Source organism: Ciconia boyciana, chromosome 3 (assembly GCF_034638445.1).
Source record: "Ciconia boyciana chromosome 3, ASM3463844v1, whole genome shotgun sequence".
NCBI lineage: Eukaryota > Metazoa > Chordata > Aves > Ciconiiformes > Ciconiidae > Ciconia > Ciconia boyciana.
This window is the reverse complement of record NC_132936.1, coordinates 89,002,685-89,018,759: the sequence shown is the minus strand read 5'-3', so window position 1 is coordinate 89,018,759 and position 16,075 is coordinate 89,002,685. Positions and strand designations below refer to the sequence as shown.

General features: G+C 41.1%; 1 protein-coding gene across 1 annotated transcript in view; it reads right to left on the bottom strand.

The window, feature by feature from the left end:
• Nucleotides 1-4,401: 4,401 nt before the first annotated feature.
• The window catches only part of EFCAB2 (EF-hand calcium binding domain 2), a 36,532-nt gene continuing 24,858 nt past the window's right edge, over nt 4,402-16,075 (bottom strand). Inside the window, exons 3-7 of the mRNA XM_072858105.1 lie at nt 12,944-13,016; nt 8,137-8,216; nt 6,182-6,224; nt 6,015-6,081; nt 4,402-4,993 (exon numbers count right to left, since the gene is read on the bottom strand). Coding sequence (XP_072714206.1) covers nt 4,878-4,993; nt 6,015-6,081; nt 6,182-6,224; nt 8,137-8,216; nt 12,944-13,016 — 379 coding nt within the window. The 3' untranslated portion in view covers nt 4,402-4,877. The remainder of the gene's footprint in view (nt 4,994-6,014; nt 6,082-6,181; nt 6,225-8,136; nt 8,217-12,943; nt 13,017-16,075) is intronic.

Below are 16,075 nucleotides of genomic sequence, written 5' to 3'. Positions count from 1 at the left end.
CGTTTAAAGAGACTAAAAGGTTTTTACAGTGCCTTCTGAGCCAGTACATCACTATTCCTGAAGCTCTTCTGCAGACAGAACTCCCTTTGAAGTCAATGGGAGCTCTGTCTATATAAGGACTTCAGGATTTGGGCCTCAGGATATAAATGCTGTGATCAATCTTTTGAGCATAATGAATAACATTTTCTTGGCTTTCAGAACTATACTAAGCCAAACAGTAGCCCCAGGGATTCAAAATGGGTTAAACAGGAGAATCTGCTTTGTTTCAACTTACATCTTTATTTAGCTTTTAAATCAGCATAGTCCCCGTGCCTAGTACTGACCTGCCCAAAAAATCCTTCCAACAATAAGACCAGATGTTTCAATAGTTAGTTTTACAGTCAGACCTATCATGGCATGAGACAGGATGAAACAGAGTTCTGTTCAACGAAAAACAAATATACTTGCTGCAGACTGACCTGTTTAGAAGTTGTGACCTGAATGTACAGTCTGGAACAAAAGACTTGAAGGCTGAGAACTTTATTAATTATGTGACAGGGAGGTCTGTAGGCACTGATTTTGATCAGAACATCATAGTACCAGACACTGTGCAAACATCAGTTAGTGATACAAAAAGTCGACAGTCCGGGTAGGCAAGACAGATACTCCCTGTCTCCTATTCCTTATAATTACTCTGGCTTTATAGATGGAAAGTTCAGCTAGGGAGAGATTATATGACTTACCCAATATCTCTCACAAAGTCTAGAACGAAACCTGACTGCCAACCTGGTGCCTTACTGTCGAGACTACACTCTCCCTTTTACACAATGATAACAGTATATTACAGGACTTAAAAAATCAGAGCTTCCCGTCCCAGCCTTGGCTGAACTCCAGCATCCCCAGCCACCTTCCCCCCTGAAACCGAAGGCCTAGGTTCTTCCCGTTACCCGTGATGAGAGTTTTGCCAGTGCTGATTTCAGTGGCAGCAAGTCTAGATCTGGTGATAAATGACACCCTGATATGGGCAGCTGTCAGAGCAAGCAGCAGGGCATCAGCAGCGTGGGGCAGAGCAAAACTCTTGCATTTTCAACCTCACAGGTTATCACGCAACTGGATTAATGAAACGAGGTATAAGAAAACCAAGAGAAAAGATAGACTGAAACAAGAGAAAGAAGGAAAAATATTGCAAATTCTTGTTGCCTGAACAGAGGTAAGAGCCTGAACATTTTGCAGGCTCTTGCCTCTGTGAAAACATGGGTGGAGGTGCATAGGTGAACAGCCCAGTCCCTTTCCTGGAGTCCCAGGTCTGATGCTGGTCCTTTAGCATTTTGGTGGAGGAAGTCCTGCAACTTCTGTTTCTGCCCACAGTCAGTGGAGAGTCTGAAAGAACTGTAAATACCATGTTGGTATGCATTGCAATGGGAAAATGTTGAAGCCTTCAGGTGTGAATATATATGGGACTGTCACTAGCAAACAGAAAAGTGTTTTGGAGAAGCAACTCCAAAGCTGGTGAGGGAAACATAAAAAGCAATGGAATACACGCAATGGGACTCCCAAACGCAAGTTCAGCAGCTGGAAGAATTTCTCCACAGTATCAGTAAGACTGAGGAGAAGGTCTCCCCTATATACCAGATATGCCCTGACACAGCTGAACCTACTTACAGTTTTAAGCAAGTAAAATCTTGTCCAGCCTACCACTTGCAGCAGTGATGTAAACAGCCTGCTGATTCAGTTGTATTTGTAGATGGTTTCCAGGGTTTGCTTCTTTGATTTCTTCTTTTTCTTTTCTTTTTGTTTTCTTTTTTACATCTGGGTATGTATGAGTTCCCTTCCCTCTCCCTCCTTCAACTAGGTCAAAAACCCTCCGACTTCCCTAGCTTCTTCAAAGCTTTGGCTCTGCTTCTCTGTATGGATTTAGTCCAGGTGCTAGGCTGGTTCCTCCCTAGAGGCTTCCCAGCACGATCCACTCCCTTATCTTGGTTCCTGATCTTGAGGGAAGAGGCAAAACAGCCTCTGTTTTGGAGAGGCATGTAGCAAGGAGAGGCATGTAGCAAGAGACAGCTCAAGACCACTCAGCAGTTCAGTCTGTGCACCTCAAAGATGAGGACAAAATAATGTATTTTCTACTTCAAATTTAGAAACAAAGAGGTTTTTTTAGTTACAGCAAAATGGTTCCCTAGGTCTCCTCTCCTCCCCTGAGGGTATGGGACCCTGCTCATCCCTAGGGAGCACAGAGATGCAAGGCACTAAGAGAGCCCGTCCCAGGGAGCTTCAAAGAGTCCCCTTATGAAGCCCACCACCACCATGGGGAGATGGGTGGGCACGGCATGGGTTGGCAAGTTATGAAAGACAAGGGCAAGGGAACAGTCACGTACGGCACTGCTCAGCCGCTTCTGGGGCGACCCACGGGGCAGCTCCTTCACAAGCCGGTCAGATCACTGCTACATGATCCCAGCTGGCAGGGAGCACTCAGCTTTTAGGATGCTACAGAGTCTGAGATGATTGGTTCTCGACACTTCCCTCGCCCCCAGTTTGGAAACTCTCTAGGCAATGGAATTTGGTTGCTTATGCCCAAAGTGAAGACTGCAACTTGCTTTTATCTGTCCTATTTGCACGCATCTTTCCTGGGGACACGTATAAGAAGATGGGGCTGGAGGAGTTGCTGTGTGATAAAGTCAGACACAATCCCACTTTTTACTTGCCAGAATACCCTCTTCCCTTGCATTTGAGGACTGTAGGATAAAAAATTATATATTCATCAAAGGATATATGTTAAGATCCTATCTGCACTATGAGTTGTAACTGTATTGTACATGGGCATCCTGATTTGATACAGCGGTAGCTGAGTCGGCCTCTGGGGTAGCACCACGAGAAACAAATTGTGCTCTCTCTGGAGCACTGCGAGCTATGAAATGATTTCCCGAAATAAGCGTCTTCCTGCTAACATCCAAGATGAGGCTGACAGTGGCTCCCAGACTGCAGAATATGAATGAAACTTGTATGCACACCAGCTGTGTTAGAGATCCAGTGCAACACACTGTATATCAAACGGAAGAAGGATTCATCTAGGGAAAATAATTTCAGCTTCCAAAGAGAAACTAAAGAAGGCTAATAAAAATATATTTTCTTAATGGGCCTTTGTTGCTCTTGCTTTAATCTTCAAAAATCTGTATTTTCACACATTATAACACTAATGATTGCCTTTGTTGTTCATTCTTACTGACAAAGAAATGAAATACACAGTAAATGTGTTAACAAGAGTGCATTGCAGTCTTAGGACCAGTGCAACAGTGGTTTCCAGATGGAAATCCAGCTTAGAACTAGGCAAATGTTGTTTACCTACATTAACTCTTTGTTGCCTTACTGTTTAAGAAAATATCAGTGAAAGACAACTTGGGTTAGAGAAGTAAAAAGAGAATTAAAAAACGGTCTGTTTCAGATTGCTTCCATCACCACATTTAGATTGTGCTAATCTCTTCTTTGTGAAGCATAGCAGCTCCCTTGCAGCTGGGTATGAAAACACCTCCTCTGAGTTTCCACCTCAAGTGCAACAAATGGGTAGAGCAAAAGACCTGACATGAGGAGCCCTGTGCTCTGTTTTCAGCTCTGCCACTAAAGGGCATGACAGGGGGTAAGGCATTCAATGCCTCTGTGTGTCAGTCTTCCCCGGATTTCAGCAGCTGATGAAGTCCGTTGATGACATAGAGCTGGGATACGCAGTTAAGACAGAGGAATGGTAGGACACTGCTGTACAGGAGGAAACCAAACTTGACAGAGAGTAGAAAAACAGGAATGTGGTCGAAGGTATGGAGCACAAAGTGCAAAATGGTGCCCTTGGGGACCAGCCCACAGAATCCTCTCCTACAAGCTGAGACCTCCTCAGTTGAGGGCAACCGCCGGTCGCTTGTCAGAAGATGATGTACAGGCAAGAACTCAAGGGGAAAGAGCGTGAACTCAAGTTAAAGGACAGCAGTACAGTAACGGTCAAGAAAATTATTAAGCTAGAAATGAGAAGAGCAGTAAGGTCTGTGGTGGTCTTCTAGCAAGGGTAGTTGAGACACATATTCTACACTAACATCTTTCAAAAAATGGTGCTTCATCAGTTTATGAAAATCAAATTCCAGTCCTATGATCCTAAGTTTTGAACAGTTTTAGCTCCTGACTTTCAAACTGGTTCTGAAAGGGGAACTGTTTATTGCCTATAGTAACAGAAATGTTCTCAAGGATTACTTTGTAAATTTGACTATGGCAATGGTTTTAGCGTTACCTGCATGTTTAAAATGGAAGCAAAATACCATGTGCCAATGGATGAGTAACATAAAATGAAACTAACTGGTCCAGTTTAATTGCCTATGGTAAACAAAGCACAAATATTTGACAAAACTAGAAATCGTAGAAAGTTTATTGATCTATTATATTATTTCAAAAGGAGTAACCCACCTGGTGCCTTATTAGCTAAACACAAACAGGGATTACATTTAAATATAAAAGCTTAATCTTAGTAGCATGCCTTCACAACTTTAGTAATCTTAAGGTACTCACTTACCTACTTATTACCCGCTTTCACAGGTCTCATTTTCCGTTAGTTTTTCAGAAGCAATTGTAAAGTCATTTCTTGACTGCATTAACATTATTTTTCCTGTTATTTTTCAAACCAAATTCCATGATTTCTTTTCCAGACCTTACACAGTATTTCTGTCAAGAGCTCTTTTTCCAGGTGTGAATATATTTCAATATGTATAGAGAACTCAAGGAAATATAGCTACACAGATTTTATTGTAATTATAAGTAGAAGGTCACAAGCCAAGCTTTGTTATACTTTAAGATACATATTTCAACTAACTGCCAAGCTACACTGCTGTTACCAAAAGGCATCTCAAACACTATAGGGGAAGATCTTAACTTTCGTCTACTACCACCATTGAAATGTAGTCTCTGTAGCGAACAGTATTTGTTTCTGGATCTAGAGCCGTGGAGAGCATGTCCTCCATTTCTTCCCGAGTAAAGGGCTCACCTGAAAGACAGCAGAGAATAACACTTTGTCTTGATAAATGTTCTTTTCAGGGCTGGCAAATTACCCTGCTTTTCCCTTGCAAGGATCTCCTTTCAGTCCTCACACAGGGGAGAAAAGGGGCAATACAAAGGGTCCAATTCCTTCACTTTTGCGAGTGTAAGTCCTGCACACCAAGCAAGCTGGTCTAAGGGAAAGGAGACAGAGGGCCTGGATCTCCTGATCTCCTTTTAGTTCACAGACTCCAAAACAGCCTGTTCCTCTTTGCCACAGGGATTTCGAAACAACTGTTTTTGTCAGAGGGAATTCTTCCAATGTGTACAGGAGAATTATTATCTCTCATTTGGCTATCCTTCCACTTGTATTTACATCATGAAAGGCTTCTGGTTTTTCTCTTTTAGGAGCTTCAAAGCTGCTGATGGCCTACTGCATCCCTCTTTGAGAACAAGGTCCCCATCTGAGGATAGGTCTTGCGCAAAGCCTGCACATCTTTTTGTACTTGAGGCAGGCAGGCATGAGTCAGCCATGCAAGAAAAGCAGGCTCTCCAAGGGATATTGAGGATTACTTGATATACAACTTAAATCTGGTCTTTGAATCTCTTTGTTTGCGTACGGCACAAGAATTAATATCAAGATAATGCAGGAATGAATGAGCACTGAAACTACCTGCAATATCTGGAAATCTAACTACAATTTTACAGGAGGACAGAAAAAGAGGCACATCCTTAGGAAGTACATAGATGTGCACAGAATCATAAAATGTCCACATAAGACCGAATTATGACTCTTAATAATAATAATCTCTATCTTATAATGTCTGCAAGCAGGCAGATAAATGTTCTTTCCCTGCATTATTCACCAGCGAAATGTTCTAGTCTGCAGCCACTCATCACAGCAACAGTATTGTTTGAAGACAATGTACCTATTCCTGCAAGTTTTGGCATGCAGAATGAGGACCTCAAGGTGCCATATACACATGTAATGTTTATTTATTTAAATACTGATATTACAAAAGTCATGTTACCTTCTTCAGTCAAATATTTGACCAGCTCCTCTTCAGTAATATATCCACATTTATTCTCATCCAAAGCCTTTAAAGAAAAAGAATAAAACTTGTGGTTTTAACCATATTGAATCAAGAATCAGCAACTTCTTTCCAGCAATTAGGTACTTGAATATTTAGTTACAGACCTCAAATGCATGTAGAAGAACATCTTCTGGAATAGGCCGGTAGCTGAAACCATTGAATCAGAAAAGTTAAGTCAAGTCACTGTTTGGCAGGCTACTGTACTATTCTGAAAGAATAAAATATGAGTACTAAAGGAAAGGGAAAACTTATTTTCAATGAGAATTTACTAAGTTTGTCTATCAAACATTTAATTCCAGCTTGGCTTTTTGGAACTGTCCATATCTTTACCTCTCATGTCTGTTATTGTACTCCTGTTTAATTTTCCTTGTGCTAAGGAGCCAGTTGAATGGCTTCTGCATGTCTGGGCTGGCTGAGTGGGTTAGTAGGAATCAATAATAGCTGAATCATTTCATGTAGCCAATGCACTGAACAGAAGATGGCCAAACCAAGAAAACAAAGTTTTGTCCAGGTACGCCGGTAGCTAGGCAACAGATCACCTAGTGGGACTTTCACAGTAATGAGCTGATGATGAGCAAAGGAGGCTGGTAGCTATAAAAGAAAGGTCTGTCACTAACAATTTCAGAGAGACAGGAGAACTGGGCACGTGTGCGCACGCATATGTGTGCCTGATTTCAGAGCTGGAAAGGAAGTCCTGTGCAGCAACGGAGACCTTCCGTAGCCCAGCAGACTCTCACCAACCCCCAAGAATACTAAAGAGAAGATGTTGAAGCCAGGGAGGTTCTAACTGCTTGATTGTTTCATCCAGACCCGCCTCGCTCTTTTACTATCTAAAAATCAAATGTGCTAAGAAGAGGCCTTGTTTTTTGTGATTGAAATCTCATGTGCCCTTGGATAAGTGAACTATGGACATGGTGCCCCAAAAGATAAAGTGGGTCTTGACAAGCCTGCACTAGCCTGGGGAAAGTGTGTGGGGTTTTTGTGTGTGCATGTGTGTGTATGTTTGTGTGGAGGGGGTGTGAAGGAGAAGCAGCAAGCCCAGAGCAGCAAGGTATCATTTTGTGAAAGGGTGAACAGCAGTGTGGAACCAGAAATGTGCCATGAAGGCCAGAGAAGGCAAAGGTGCAGGAACCTGGGAAGGCAATGCACCGGCGCAGGCACACCGGGACCCAAACACTGCTGGCTGGTCCGTGTCCAGACACGGGCACAAAGACTCTCAAACACAGCCCCAAAGTGGACCCTGTTGCCTCTGGATGCTACGAGACAGTTTGGGGAAATAGCTATTTCATGTGTAGAACACCCTCCTACCAAATGCCCTCTGGGTGCAAAATAACTTCTCAGTATTGGACAAGACTGAGTCTCCCAAAACCCGTGGCTACCATCTTTAAAAAGAAAGATAAATTCCCTGTAAGTAATCTTGCTTTTAGTGCAAAATATCAAAATAGCACAAGTTCCTGTGTACATGCAAAGATTTCTAAGTACCTTTGAATAATGAACAGTGGTTTTGTTCTAGATTTATAGAGCGGCAGTTTTTTAGTGTTAGTTGTGTACATTCAACTGTACCTGGCAGTCATTTTGAGACATGAACATGAAGCTGATTTATAGAACTTATTGAAAATACACTGTAACACACTGTGCTTCTCAGTAACTGTAACTCACATGTTCAGAGAAAGTAATGGTTATGACCTTAATTTGCATATAAAGTATTTCAGAGATGCACAAAACACGTTGAATAGCAAGTTAATTCTGATTCACATTAAAAATACAAAAGCTACACATTATCACAATTCATGATTATAAGCTGTTATTATTTATATCATCCATACAACATAATTTTATGTAGACAAAGTAATTTTGAAACAAAATCTATCAAGCTAATGTAAACTGAGTGAAGTAATTTTGAAACAAAATCTATCAAGCTAATGTAAACTGAGTTTAAATAACAAAAAAAAATCTGTACTCCTTCCAGTTACATAAAATTACTGTAGATCTATTCTTTCAGAATCAACCCTGTCAATCTGGAATAAACTACAGACACAGAAAAACCACTTTCCATTACCTTCTGTTGAGTAGTACTTTTGTCATCACTGGAAGAAACTTTTCCAGATGAATGCATCCGGTCGGTTCTTCTTCTTCTACCTAAAAATAAAACTTAAGTATGGCAGATTATATGACTCATTAGCAAACTAATACGAAAACCAGAAAATTGGGGTGGTTCCTGCATTAAAATGACAGAGTTAGACTTTGAATATTTAGATCAGGTCTTTAATATCACATGGCACCATAACATCTGAGTGAAATGCTTGTGATCAAATAGAAAGAAATCAGAGGAAGAAATATCCCAGGCAAAATACAGTCCTGCATTACAGACGCTTTCAACAACTCAATATTGCCCTCTTGTGCTTAGAAACCATTCATGCAAAGGAACTGGACACCTAGTAACCGATCTTATCTTCCACAATAACTCAGTAGAGGTTTAAACATTCAGACTGCATTCATACCAGTAAAGCCTAGCAGGACCTGGAACATTCCCAAGCAGTGTAATGTGACCACCCATAACAGCAAACCATTAGCACATTCCCTGGCATGATTTTGGCCTGTGCCACCTAACACTCCCCCCAGCAGTCACCAGGCCTGGCTAGGACCTTAGAGACTGTTCTCCAGCAGGCTGCTTTGTGCAGCCACTCCGCATAAAACATTTACCAGGGTAGACATGAGCTTCTCTGTGCCAGCTGGCTTCAACACTCAAGGATGTTTCTGGGCATATTTAATGTGCTAGTTTGGACATAGCCCCAGTCTAGTATACCTCAAGGATGGAATCTGTTGCCTCCACATGTTTCATAGCCAGAGAGAGTCATCAGGGGAAGGACCAGAGAGGCAGGCAGACTGAGTCAGGGCAGTCTGAAACACTCATAAGGCAGCCCATAAAATGCTACACAAAGAAAAGCGTCCCTTTGCGTCTCAACTAAATTAACAGATGAGTCCCAAAACATCGGGGACTTCTTGAAGCATTCTCACCACGTTCTTATACTTCCACAGGAGATGAGCAACATGGTAAAAACTGCTCCCTATCATCGGGGTGCATCCCTTCCCTTAACATTTCAAGTTTTACTCCCAAAAGGAGCCCTCTTAATGGAGCTAGCCTGTTCCTGTCTGTGTTGAAACTGGATGCATGCCTTGTGGTCTCACATGGCAGCATCGACACCTTGCTAGGCTCTCCAAGACACAGCTCAGATAGATTGAAAGAAGACTCAAATAGGCACTGATTTGAAATCTCCTAACTGAGCCAAGAAAAGACAAAGTAAGAAATCTTCCTCTTGGGAGCTGGGTCAGAGCTGGGGTGATGCCTGATACATCCAGTTGCTTAAATGGAGAGCTGCAACTGCTGCATGCTCTTTTCCAGTGCTCTTGAAGGGTTTTGATTGCTAAAAGCAGGCAGCCACCACCTCTTGCTGCTTTAGAGTGGAAATTGGCTTGAAAAAGCACTTTTTCCCTTCTGTTTGGTAAGCCTAAAGGAAGGGATCTTTAGCAAAGAAATGAAACTGTTGCATGCTTCATGCTAAATCAAATGGTACCTTTTACCATTACAGAATCATTTGTTTTACTGCTTGCTTGACTGAAAAGGTGTAACAAAATACCTGGCAAAACTTAACTTCTTTGCAGTGACATAACAGTTAGCCAATACACTGAACTATTCCATGCATCACAAATACTGAGATGGATAAGAACACAGGATGTTTTAGGGAACATCTGTGCTTCAACTAGTATTAGGTCAGAAGTCCACAGAGACAGAAAAAGAAATATGGTAGCTATTTATCAGAAACAGATAGATGTGTCTTATATTAAGCAGAACAACCAAAAGCAAGCACCCAAAATATCCACAAAGATGGTAAGTTATGTAAACCATGTATAAGAGTCACAAAACATTAGATCTGCTCATCCAAACAGCTGAAGGTCATCCTAATTTTCATAGCAGAAGAACTCACTGGCAATGACCACTTCAGAGCTCAACGTAACAAATACCTGTGAAAATGTCAGCCCTCACTGACAAATATCATCCAGATTTGCCTCTTTTTGTTGGTGTACTATTTGTATTTTGCCTTCAGAAAGCAGTCTGTGGAAGAAACATGTCCTTCCTGACAATGCACCTAGTCCTGGGAGGTGATGAGCAACCTCAGCTTCCTCTGACCTGGAAAGAACAGCTTCCATTTCAGTGGCTCTACAGGCCCAGCAATATCTTGAACTGTTAAAATTAATCCTATTTCGAACATTGGATAGATATGTGAGTAAACTGAATATATTAACCTTGCCTAAGTCAGTAAGTGTTCAGATTTGCAGGTATGTGTATCCTCTTACTCTTCCTCATGCTCACTCCTATAGCTCATTTCCCACTGATGTTTTCCTTTTTCTGTAATTCCTCCTCTTTTCACAGTGGCTGTTACAGTATTTGCTTGCTCAAACTCTGTGAGGTTTGCTCTCTCTCCTTCCTTTGGGTACATCCACAGCTCCCGTAACAACTGTACTGTAGCACTCATTATGTTTCGTATCTCTACTCTCACAGCCATACTATTATTGTCCATGTAACATTTGGGGACTTGAGTCACAAAGAAACAAAACCATTTTCCAGAGTTATCCAGGTGATCTGCAGCAGAGCAGTGCACTGAACCTGGGATTCCAAACTCCAGGCATTGTAGTAACCCTCAGATTAGCTTTCACCATCTCTAGGCTTATCATTTAATCTTAACTTTGTAAGCAGGACTAAATATATGATATTAAGTACAGCATTTAGCATAAGGCAATAGAAGAAACAGTATATGATAATTTTTAGAGATAAAATAATTATATGAATGCTGATTTGGCAGATAGGAATAACTTGAAGTCAACATATGCTAGTTTAGCTACAATAAGGCTAATGGGAAGATAGATAACTGAGAGACACAAGTAGTGAGAAACAGAAATGAATCACAGCTTACAATGGGCAAAAATACTGGGGAAATAGCTTGGTTACAAACCAGCCAACAGAGACAATTTTTACTTTATCTAGATTAAGATAAAATGGTATTTACCACAGTCAATGGTAATGGTATCTTATACAAATTGAGATATATTAGTGATTAACATAATACATGAAGGGTTCTGACAGTGTTCTTCTGGTATTAAACCTATGCCGAGGTTTCATTTACAGACACCGTGAAACCTTCTTTGAGATTTAACTTCCAGTTCAGTGTTCTTTAAGGTTGACCATTCCTCTTGAATGTATTCTTTCTTCTTGCAGTATTTGTACTTTAATTTAATATCCTTATAATCAACAATTGCATACACGTTACACTGTTGTATCTCAAGAATCTTCCGCCTCATAGCTGCATTGCATTGTACTTTGTTATGTATTACTTATCTCAAATTTTCAGTAATGCTGAAAATTGGAAAAAAAAAAAAAAGAAAGTCCAGTCTCTTTGGGAGGGGAAGGCAGGCCCTAAAACTCTCCTGGTTCCCCTGGACTTGGGGGGGATTGGGTCAAAGCATCCCCTTCCTTTTCTCAATTCTGTATCTTGAGTCAGTTGCACTGTTCATTTGCTGCAAACAAAAATCTCTGTGGGCCACTAAAAATATCATCTGTATTAAGCACCATAATTTCTCTTTCCGTTTTGTCTTGTTTGTCAGTGGGAGCTGGGACAATCTGGTACTGAGAGTACAGAACCAGTGCAGACAGATTGCAGTATCATGTTAAAAGATCCTTCTACTCTGATGGTTCTTTGCACTTCCTCATCTGAAGCAGCTGCGTCACTTTCACAAGACTTAGCACAAGATTTCTCACACTAAATTCTGATCTACAAGAGACCAGACAAGGCTACTGAGGACAGACTACTACTGCAACTATGCAAATTTTTGTTGGGGACAGGAGGAAAAGAGTAAGAGAGATCAATTCCCAGTATCCTGACCTATACATGAAAAAGCAAAAAATCCTTCCCCCACCTCTCAGCCCCAGCATCTTCCATTCCTTAACGCAGCATATCCGTTTGCAAAAAGAATGTGGAGTCTTTTTCCCACTTCTTTGTCCCACTTATTAACCATACCCTGCCAAGGCACCAGCACACCATCCTTTCTATTACAAGCATGAGGTAAGGAGACAAAAATTAGTGTAGCAAAAAACTGTGGAGAAATGTGATTGAAGTTCCTTACCCCTGCGTATCACTAGGAGAATGGGAGGACTGCTAGGTCTTGCGAGGTTTTATGTCTGAATTCTGACTTCCATGCTTAAGTAATCAAGTAAGAAAAGATTACTTATCTATAACGGAGAAATCTCAAGACCGGGAGAGACCTCAGGAGGAACAGAAAGTTGGGAGGTCTAGCTATAAGAGAGCAATACAGGACCCAGTGAAAAAACATAGCACGTCTTCCCTCTGTGTATTTTTTGAATGTGATGTATAATTTTAACACCCGCTCAAGAACTAATTTTTATTACTTAATCATCAGTGTGTGCCCATGACATGTCCAGAAGAGTGAGATGGTTAGGGTTTGGATATCCTAATGTGACTGAGGTTTAGGACATTCTTTTTAATCAGCCAAAACCAATTCTTCCTCCATTTTCTATAAACGCCCCTCCACCTTAGCACAGTGTCACACTGACCTTCTGGGGTAAAAGAGAGTCAAAGACTCCTCATTTTAACCCATCAATGTTGTTACCTCATCAGCCTAAAGGCTTGCTTCAGGGCAACCTGAGAGACTGCCCGCCTGCCTGCCTGAATCACTTCCATGACACTTCCAAGCTCTGGGAAAAGAGCTTAGGTTTCCCACACAGCAAGGCAAAAGGGCCAAACTTGTGCAAGTTTAAGACTGAAAAAAATACAAAATATCTAAACATTTACCTTTGCAAGCAGTTCATGTAGTTCTGCCTCCGTTGGGAAGCAACCCAGTGACCTGACAATTGAACCAATCTCTCTGAAAGAAAGAAAGAACATCTTTGTTGGTAAATCTGCAATACAAGAGTGTCTGTGGAGAATCCAGATACCATTTCAGAGTTTGCGTACAGGAGCATGCATATACGAGCACATAAGCACATGTATGTGGACTTTTAAGATGACATCTCAGTAAGCAATGTCTATTTTTACAGACATTAAATATTCTGGAGCTTTTTGGAAGAGTATAATTGTTCTTGTGACTTTCCCCAAGATTCTTCTTTACCATTGTGTTGCAGTGTACTGTGTGCAGATTACTTTTCAACTGCTGTCCTCTAATTTAACTTCAGTAAAGTCTACATTTATATAGTTAATACAACACTTTGAAACCTATATGTTTACATTAAATGCTATAAAGATACAAATTCTAACTGCAGGAAAGAACAATTACAAAAGGTCACGAAGGAGGCAGCCCTGCCATGCCCCTGCTGTGCTCTGAAAGAGTCGAACGGACCAACACACTGGCTTATCACCACCCTGTTTACGCTGCAAAATATATTCATAGCTTGCATTTACTGCTGAACCTGGTGCAGTTGTTCTGAGGCTCTAAATAAAATTCTGACCAAAGTGGCAATGCCTCAGAAAAGTTAAAGATTAACAACTTCACAGACGAGATGCAAAAGTACTGAAAAGCTGTAAAAAAGACTACTAATGAGATTTATGGTATGATTGAAAACAAACTAACAGAAGCGTCAATATTGCTTGTGATTTTCAATCCAATTCTACGACACAGAAATTCAAGTACATTTGAATAAGTATCCACAGCATCCAATTGAATCATGGTTCTCATGATTCAAACCTCTGTGGTTTCCTCATCTTCACCAGTACATTTGGTGGAAAAAATAGATTGCCTAATAAAAATGGTAGATACAAGAAGCAATGACCTTTGTAAAATCATCTTACAACAGTAAGATCTCAAATGTGGCACATCAAGCGCACATAAAATTATACGGGTCAGTCTTTGGCCTCCGCAGACAGGTCCTGAGGAGCTCCCATTCTGACTGAAAACATGTGAGAAGCACTACAATAGACAAAAAAGAGGAGAAGGCTGGCTGCACAAAAATAGTTACAAAACAAAACCCAGTCCCACACATACAGTTGTTATGAAATGAAGCCATCTGCTCAAATGACTCACTGAAACCTTGCCCCCTGTGGACGTGAATGGAAGTTTGGCCATTGGCCTCAATGAGGTCAGACATTTAGTCCTATTTTTATAATCCTTGTCCATGCATCCTATTTCTAGTATGGATATTCTGTATTTGATGCTCTCACTCCTGCACTCCCTCCTCTTTTCCAGCGAAAAGATACTTGTAAATATTCTCTGCCTCCCCCAGTAAAAGACCTAACCCAAATGCTGCCTCCTTGCTGTCCCACACTATTTCTGCTCTCACAGACTGCCAGAGATGGGAAGGCTGCCATCAACCTCCTGCTTCACCTCTCACATCAGCAAAACCACAACGTGACTAAGGTAAGCCAGGCCCTGAAAGAGTTTGCAAAATCTGGCATTGCTGGCTGCTGTTTCTGGCAGCCTGTGTGTGTACCAGCATGAGGATGTTGTCTCAAGTGTCTGTGGTCAAAAAAGTCATGTCACATTTGGTAGTAACATGGAGTTTAAAGGACCCAGATAGGAAATTGTAATTTTCCTCCCAGCCACTTCCTCTCACTCAGTTCAGCAGCTGCAGTTTCTGCTGTGTAGTTTCTAGCATACAAAAATGATGGTTAAAATGAGTTTATGTCCATACAGGTTTTGTAACACAGACGCAATAAAATTTTGGGTCATGTTTTTCACCCTAGATATAACATTTCCAATGACAAGATTTGCAAAAGCATGAAAGCTCTTGACTCAGGGTGTGTTGTAAGCAGCACGAAACAATACAGTCTTCCTCACGCTTAATGTCTTAGTAACTTGCATTTGCATTAGGAGTCATGCAATACTGGTGTTGGCCTGTCAAGCCAGGGTAATTTTCCATATTCTTCTCAGGTTTCTGATATTTCAGGCAATAATATTCCCACATCTACAATTGTGGTTAAGAATTGTGCTGTACTGCCACCTTCTGATACAAGATAATCAGCCATTAATAATCCCAGTATTGTGATACATTCCTGCAACATGAAGCTAGGAAAAATTAGACAATAAATTATTGTTCATTGTCAGTAACTGTACTGTGACAAAAAATTAATGTGAAATTGTGCATTTACTATGTTAAATAGTCTTTTGAATGTCTCCTCTCACATGTTATGACTTACTGTCTGAATGAACAAATTTTTTAAAAAGTCTATCTGTATCATTTTGTTGTTGTAACACTTTATTAAGCTCTATATCCATTCTATAATAGAGTGAGGAGTGTAGCAAATTTTACAGCTATTTAGCCAGGACTACAGATGTAAATGACAAACAAATAAGCAACTGGTATGTCATGGTGCAGTGAGGGCTAGGGGCTCCCCAGGGCTGGGGGGGTGGTAGTGGCAGGGGCTCCCCGTGGCGGGAGACAGGGCCCGTCCCACCACCCCAGCCAGGAGCAGAGCAGCCGGGGGGCACTGGGGCAGCCCCAGCTCTGGGCACCAGGCACCTCCCTGGGGATGGGCCAAGAGATTTAAGTGAGCACGCTTCCCAAAGAGCCCTACCGGTGAGGGAGCAGCAATTGTACCGAGTGTGGAGACATACCCTGAAATTCTCCCTGTCTAGTATAACTGAAAAATCATTTCACTTCTATGAAGTACCCATAATTTCTTAAAGTTAGAAGCACTAGTAAGTAGGCATTGCTAAAACCATCACATAAATATTTTGCACCTCTCTAGCCTCTGTTTTTTGATGTAGAAAAGACGTTTGGAACATTTAAAGACGTCTTCCAATTTGTCTTTGTGAGGAATGTCTAATGACAATTTCACCAGTTCTCACACTCCTTTGTAGTGTTTATACTCAATAATTGACTTATAATTAAAACCTCTGGTGATATTCTTGTGAAAATAGTAATTGGAAATATGAAAAATTACTTCAGTAAACTTTAATGACAACAGCTTGTAACAACTTCAGAACCTGCT